This window comes from Limulus polyphemus, unplaced genomic scaffold (assembly GCF_000517525.1).
Source record: "Limulus polyphemus unplaced genomic scaffold, Limulus_polyphemus-2.1.2 Scaffold517, whole genome shotgun sequence".
Classification (NCBI taxonomy): Eukaryota; Metazoa; Arthropoda; class Merostomata; order Xiphosura; family Limulidae; genus Limulus; species Limulus polyphemus.
This window is the reverse complement of record NW_013666127.1, coordinates 59,249-66,110: the sequence shown is the minus strand read 5'-3', so window position 1 is coordinate 66,110 and position 6,862 is coordinate 59,249. Positions and strand designations below refer to the sequence as shown.

Here is a 6,862-nt window from a genome sequence, read left to right as displayed (position 1 = left end):
GGTATTATTATATCTCAACTAAAAGAGTTCCTAATAGTATGTTATAACTATAATTATTTTATAGATAATGTTTTATTAAAAAATAAATTGAAAGATAACGGCTATAGAGACAGGCAATAAAAGAAATACATTACTCTATTTTTTAATAAATACAAAAATATTTTAAAAACTAAACTATCGATTAAGGAAAATATCTTATAAATAAAATATAGAAGGAGTTAGTTATTTCAGCTTATAAGTAGCTAATTGCAATTTTTCAAGTAATTTTATTCAGTATAACTGGGATGGAAAGACTAACTTCAAGTAGCTGGGTTTGTCTCGGCTTTCCCGTGTTATACTTGAATAAATCTTCAGGAGAAAGGGAGAAGGTTGGGAGTTAGAGCTATATAAGAACTTTTAAGGTAGGGTGTATAGATCTATTTAGTTCTGTTTAATATCTTTTTGTAAGGGTAGAGGTGGGAGTTTAATTAGTAGAAATATTAGGGTGGCTTTATTTCAATTCATTTCTACTTTAAAAGATTTAAGGGTAACTGCCTTTCCACAACTGGTTATAGACAGTGAAAGGCAGTAGAAGCTGAGATGTTATGGATGTAAGCACTCAGCTTTGTACTCTTATTTGATTGATTTTTGATTTTATTTATGATTTTCCATAATAGCTGACTAGATTGACATTGATGTTTGGATATCGTCTGGTAGATAGGATATCTCCAATGCATTTGAGTGCTATTACCACAGACATTATCCATTATAACAATAAGTTGACAACCAGGACGGATAACACTATTGCGATACACACACACACACACAAGTATATGTATGTATGTAAATAGAAGTTCCTAAAATAATAGCTTTCATGAAATAGGACAACAACAAAACAAAACTGAAAATTCACCTAAATGAAATGATGGAATATGATACATTGTTTGAAGAGAAAAATATGTCACAAGGGAAGAAATCACTTTAAAGATATACTCAAAATATACTACAAAAAAAAAAAAGGTTATAACATTTTTCAGAATGGCACTAAAGTAACAGATATTTCACTTTGTCCAGAATAACAAACACTAACAGAAAACCTGAAAATCTATCTTTTTTTCAAAGTAGCAAGTAAAAGTACCAAAAGTAACTGAATCTCAAGTTTCACAGAACAACACAAATTAGTGAATAAAATACCCGAATGTTTAGGTTTTTCAAAATAACAAATACAGTGAGAGGAATACATGAATTTCCAGATTTTAGCAGAAGAGCAAAAGGTAGTGAGAGAAATACCTAAATTTCCATAATTTACAAAACAGCACAAAGTATACTGAAAATATATTTCTGATAGATACTTACCTCCTCTCACAAAAAATTTTTTTGCACATGCCATAAGCCTGCTCCCACCCATCTGGAATTTATTGATTTCAATGTGTCATTCCAAATCATCATGCGACAACCCTCCACCAATAAGAGTGCAACATATTCTCTGGTGCATGTCACTCCTTCTATTCAATTCTACCAAACTATCACTTTGAGTTTTGGCAGAAAATGGAAGCACCAGTTTTCAATAGTGAGGAAGGGTGGGAAGTGTGAGATGAGATAAGTACCTATCAGAAATATATTTTCAGTATAGAAAAAATTATAACTTCTGATTAAGTACATTACCTCCTCTCACAAAAATAGCTAAAATCCCACATTGAAAGGTAGAGAGATTAGTGCGAGGGAAAGAAAGAAGCATCCTTCGAAAGCAACCAAAGGAAACTCCCCAAGAAGAGATCTTTGGAATCAAAGATCATATGTGGGAAACTGCTCCACTTCTGAACCAGGTATACTCTTCACCCATTATGGAAAGATGTTACATATACTGCCAGAAAGACAGAGGAGGACATCCAAGTGGGAAAGAACTATGGAAGGATAAGAATCCAAACCATATGGTATATAACAAGTTCAATCTCATAAAACATAAAAGTGGATAAGATTAAAAGGATATGACTCTAGGTGTAGAGTGGCTAAGGCTCGATGGACCATACATGCTAAGTCAACTACATCCAAAACCCATGCTGCTGGGAACCGGCATCCACAAGGGAGTAGGATGATGATCATAATGTCGGTAAGTCAACTACAATCCCAAATCTGGCCACCAGATACCGACATGCATGTGGGGGTAAAAAAGAGGATCATACTGCTGGCAAGTCAACTACAATCCGAAACTCAGCCATCTGGTAGGGGGTAGGAAAGAGAATCATACCATCTTCACCTCAAGTTCATGAGACCAGAGGGAATCTCGTACCCCCAGACCCATGAATATGGCACATGATAACAATGAGAGAAAGTGATTGATCGATCCAAGAACCCAAAATCCGGAATCAAAAAGATGTTTATGTAAAGTAAACCATCTCACTCAAAGTTAAAATGACAGGCCCAAACACAGTAACATCCTCAGAATAATAAGAACATCAAAAGATAGCAGAAGGGAAAGAACCAAAGTAATCTGCAAGTACCTACATCATGACTCACAGATGAAGTAACAAGAGTATAAACTATTCTCAACTGAAAGGTTTTATAATCACTTATGTATATGTTATATATATATATACACATACATATATTATTTGTATTTCATTAACACATTTCCACGGTCCACCACCCCAGCTGTTTGGAACTGGAAACTGGTAAGGATTCTCTAATTCCACTAGAAGAAATAGGGGGGGGGGGGAGTATGGTGGAAAGTCCAGAGGAACAACAACACCTGAGACAGTGCAATGGGTGACCACGAAACCCTATATTGAAGAGCAGATCATACCAATTTATTCAATACAAGGCATGGCAGGGATGAGCAGCTATCCCCTTCTGCTTTACCCATGTAGCCCATGGGTGAGTACAGTCCAGGATAGGTAAACTAACGAAGCAAACATATCGTGAGGATAAACCTACAAGCAACCTTGTGAAACACCCCATCTCAGCAGGGTGCATTTTTTGGCCATAGAAATCATAATATGTAAATCAATGTGGTCTTAGAGCGTGGATTTGAACAGTTAAAGAATACCTGGTCAGGCACGACTCACCACTGAGCCGGATCCCCACAATGAGTAGCAACAAACAAAAAGAAAGAAAAAGGTAAAAAGCCCCTGAAAATGAGGAAAAGAGAAATAAAAGATAACTAACCAGTCAAAGTCTCACTGAAGTCTGAAGATGCCACAATCCAATATAAATAGCGAGAAATGAATGTTTGAGTAGTAGTCCATATGCCCGATTGAGGAATTTCCTCCAAGGGACAACAAAGTTGAGATGCTAGTGAAAAGGTAAGATGTCTGATTTGATGAGAAGACACCTGGAACAAAATACAGGGAGAAAACAAAAAGAAGAAGAATCCAATCAAAGTAAAAGTCGAACCCAATTGGTGAGGGTGGAAGGAGAAAGATCACAAACAGAGGATGTCTGCTGAGGAATAAAGAGGTGAAAATGGGCACCACAGAAGGATGCTGTGCAAGCAATATAACAGCGAAGAGCATGGATAGGACATAGAAGTTTATCCATATCAAACAGTGGATAAAGGTAGGATATGGAAAGAAGGAAAATTGGTGAAAAAAAAGGAGTGACCCTCTCAAGATTCAAAATTTTGGGGAGGAAAGAATGATCCAGATAGAGGAGAATATAAGTAGAATAATAGAGAGTGCATGAAACAGCAATGGCAAATAAATCTTAAGGTAGAGGAGAAACAAAGAGCATGTGGACAGTAATTTGAACGATGGCAAGGTGAGGCAGGGAAGGACAACATTAACATCCCAGTCCAGAAGGACAGCCCACCGAGGTGGATGAGGAATCCGGAAGGAATGCATCAATAAGGAGAATAGGAGAGGTAAACGTAATATCACGAAAAATGAAAGGTGTGGGACAAAAACCCGCGATTGAGGAGACAGAAGACCCACAATCAAAAAGCCAAGTAATGAAATCCGCAATGAGGAACATTGGGTCGATCAGGTGAAAACCCCTGACCCAAAGAACAACGGTGGAACATGTTACATTTATGTTGATAAACCTCCCTGGAGGAAAGGCAAATAAGAGTAGCTAGAAAAGAAGCTACCCTTTGGGACAAACCAGATCTCCTCACCAAAGACTGGATAAAAACTAAGCCTGAATACAAAAGACAGGAAGGGCTGGAAAGACACTGGTGACCAAGAATGACAAAGAAGGGATGGAGAAAGAGGTAACGGAGGGGTAGTTAGGTGCTGGCGTAGCCACGGGAACCACTGTTGAGCTGGCCAGTAAGAAGCAATCAGAAGGACCTGATATGAAATGGCTTGAATGATTGAAATCACCTTGTGAAGAAGGCAAATGGGAGGATAGACATATGTTGGTCCAATTCTGACTGAAAGCATCTACAGCCAGAGTAAGAGGATGAGGACCTAGAGACCAAAACAGAGGCAATTTGGTGTTGATGGACATAGCAAATTCATCAAGATGAGGAGTACCCCACTGAAGGCAAAGCCACTGGAAAACAGGATGATCAACAAATCACTCCATCGGATAGAATTTGACTGGACGGGAAAGCCGATCTGATGGTCAGCTAATGCAAACTGATCTGTAGCCTGTGGGAAAGTCGATCTGATGGTAAGCTAATGCAAACTGATCTGTAGCCTGTGGGAATGCCAATCTGATGGTAAGCTAATGCAAATTGATCTGTAGCCTGTGGAGGGCAAGGCACACTGGCACTCTTAGCCAACTGAGAAACAAAATGCTCAGCATTAATCCAAATATCCAGAGAAGGGGAGAAAAACCAAATACTGAGATGAAGAGGTATCATGCAACAAAGAAGGACTGGGATAATAAGAAATCGGAGAAAGGGACAAAACATCACATCCGCAAGAAATTATGTCTAAAAACACTGTATTAGGCCTAGCTTATTCTGCAGGAGGGCATAGGAAGACACAGCAAAATCTGGTGATGGAAAAAGGCTATCAAAATTCTCATCAGCCTGAACAGTTAAGCTTTTTCAAAAGGAAATGGGGCAAGTTCAGGAAAAGGAGGTTGACCAATATAATGATCAATGTCATGGCAGATAAATCCAATAATGGGTCTCTCCCACCTGTAGCCTGTATTTTAGTGCTAGTAGAAGGTATGATACACAAAGTGGTACCATTAACCACAGAATTCAAAGTTGAAATATAAATATTTGATGGGAAAAAAATTTGAGATTGAGAAAACAAAAACACTGGGAAATTAACTGAAATATTCATCAATTATGTAAAGATAAAAAACAAATAATGAAAAAATTCCACTTCAGTATTTAAACTATATAACTTTACAATTTCGAACAATATGAAAAGCACAAAAAAAAAATGTCTTGACATGAATACTGCCAAACGAGAAGAGACAGTTCAGTACAATTGAATAGAGGGAGTCATATGCGTTAAGGGAGTATATGTCACTCTTATTGGTAGAGGGTTGTCGCATGATGATTTGCATGAAAGATACACTGGAATCAGTCAATTCCAGATAGGTGGGAGCTTCAGGTCTTGTGACATGCACAATAAATTTTTTCTATTTACGTGAGAGGAGGTAATGTACCGTATTGGAAATTGTGAAACATAGGAATTTCCAGGTTTTGCAAAATAGCATAAAATGTGAGAGAGATATCTAAATTTCCAAGTTCTGAAATTGGAAAAATACCTGAATTTCCTAGTTTTTCAAAACAAGATGTTGAAGTTGTTCCTAGTAAGCAACCAGATATGGAGTGCATCTGAAAATAAAAGATAATATACAATGTAAACACCTCAGAATAATAACAAATAATAGGAGCCTCTTTAGTAAATAGCTACAAACTGTTCAGCTACATAGTGGAATACAGGGGTTTATAATTCTTAAACCAGGCCTCCCCTTACATATGCATGTTGCTATTGTATCAAATGTCAAAGTTGTTGTCTTTTAGTTGTGTGATAATATTCTGGTTAACTGTAGTTCTTTACAGAAATATTTTGGGTTGACTTCTGAAAATTTCATGCTTTAAAAAATTTTAACTACTTTCATCATTATGCTGAATTGAAAAGCCACCTATCTGTTCAATCTATCCACACATCACCATATGGAGCTAAATAAAATGGTAAATAGAGGACTGGTAAATACTAGTGTGTGAATTTCTAACAGAAATTAGTTAGGACATGAATTATTGACAAGAATCTAATTTGGTGCATGAATTACTGACAAAAATCTAATTTGGTGCATGAATTACTGACAGAACACTAATGTGGTGCATGAATTACTGTATTCCCCATGCAGTAAATGGGTAAATCATCTAGATAGTTTCTGAAAAAAAAACAACTAAGAAAAAATTTATTGTATCAATTTCAAAATGTTTACAAAAAACATACCAAAAACAGTCATTCATAAACATAAAATTTCAGTTTTCCTCTTGCTAAACCTACTTGTTTTGCAAGATCTTCTTCCAATGACAAAATTATGGTTGCTATCTTCTCAGAATTGTTGTTTATTATCTCTTCAAGATTTTCTGATAAACTGTTCCAAAAAGTAACTGCCTCTATTCTATTATTGTGATCCATAGAAGGAACCATCTTTACTGCTTCAAACACCTAAGAATCAGAGTACAATAAAACAATCTAAGCCATAAAATCTTTTAATAATTTAAAAATACAGTGGAAATTTCAACTGACATATTCATATATATATATATATAGAATATATAACAAAGGAATCATAAGAATTAAACAGAAATATATTCACCTACAAAAAGGCACCAGGGTAATAGCAAAGTACCAACACTTGTATACCAAATTTTTTTCTGGATTTTGTTTCCTTAAATTTCATGTATTTCATTTCTGAATTTTTTTGCTGTACTTCTTAACCCTATCGGCATGGGTACCATTTA

General features: G+C 36.2%; 1 protein-coding gene across 6 annotated transcripts in view; it reads right to left on the bottom strand.

Moving 5' to 3' along the window:
* Positions 1-6,862, bottom strand: part of LOC106458794 — an 82,906-nt gene that overhangs the window by 63,147 nt on the left and 12,897 nt on the right. For all 6 annotated transcript variants that reach the window (XR_002610442.1, XM_022385138.1, XM_022385134.1 and 3 more), the window contains exons 2-3: positions 6,402-6,566; positions 5,650-5,719 (exon numbers count right to left, since the gene is read on the bottom strand). Coding sequence is in view for 4 of the 6 variants with exons in the window: in XM_022385138.1 (XP_022240846.1) it covers positions 5,650-5,719; positions 6,402-6,566 (235 nt within the window). In the remaining 2 variants the exon portion in view is untranslated. The remainder of the gene's footprint in view (positions 1-5,649; positions 5,720-6,401; positions 6,567-6,862) is intronic.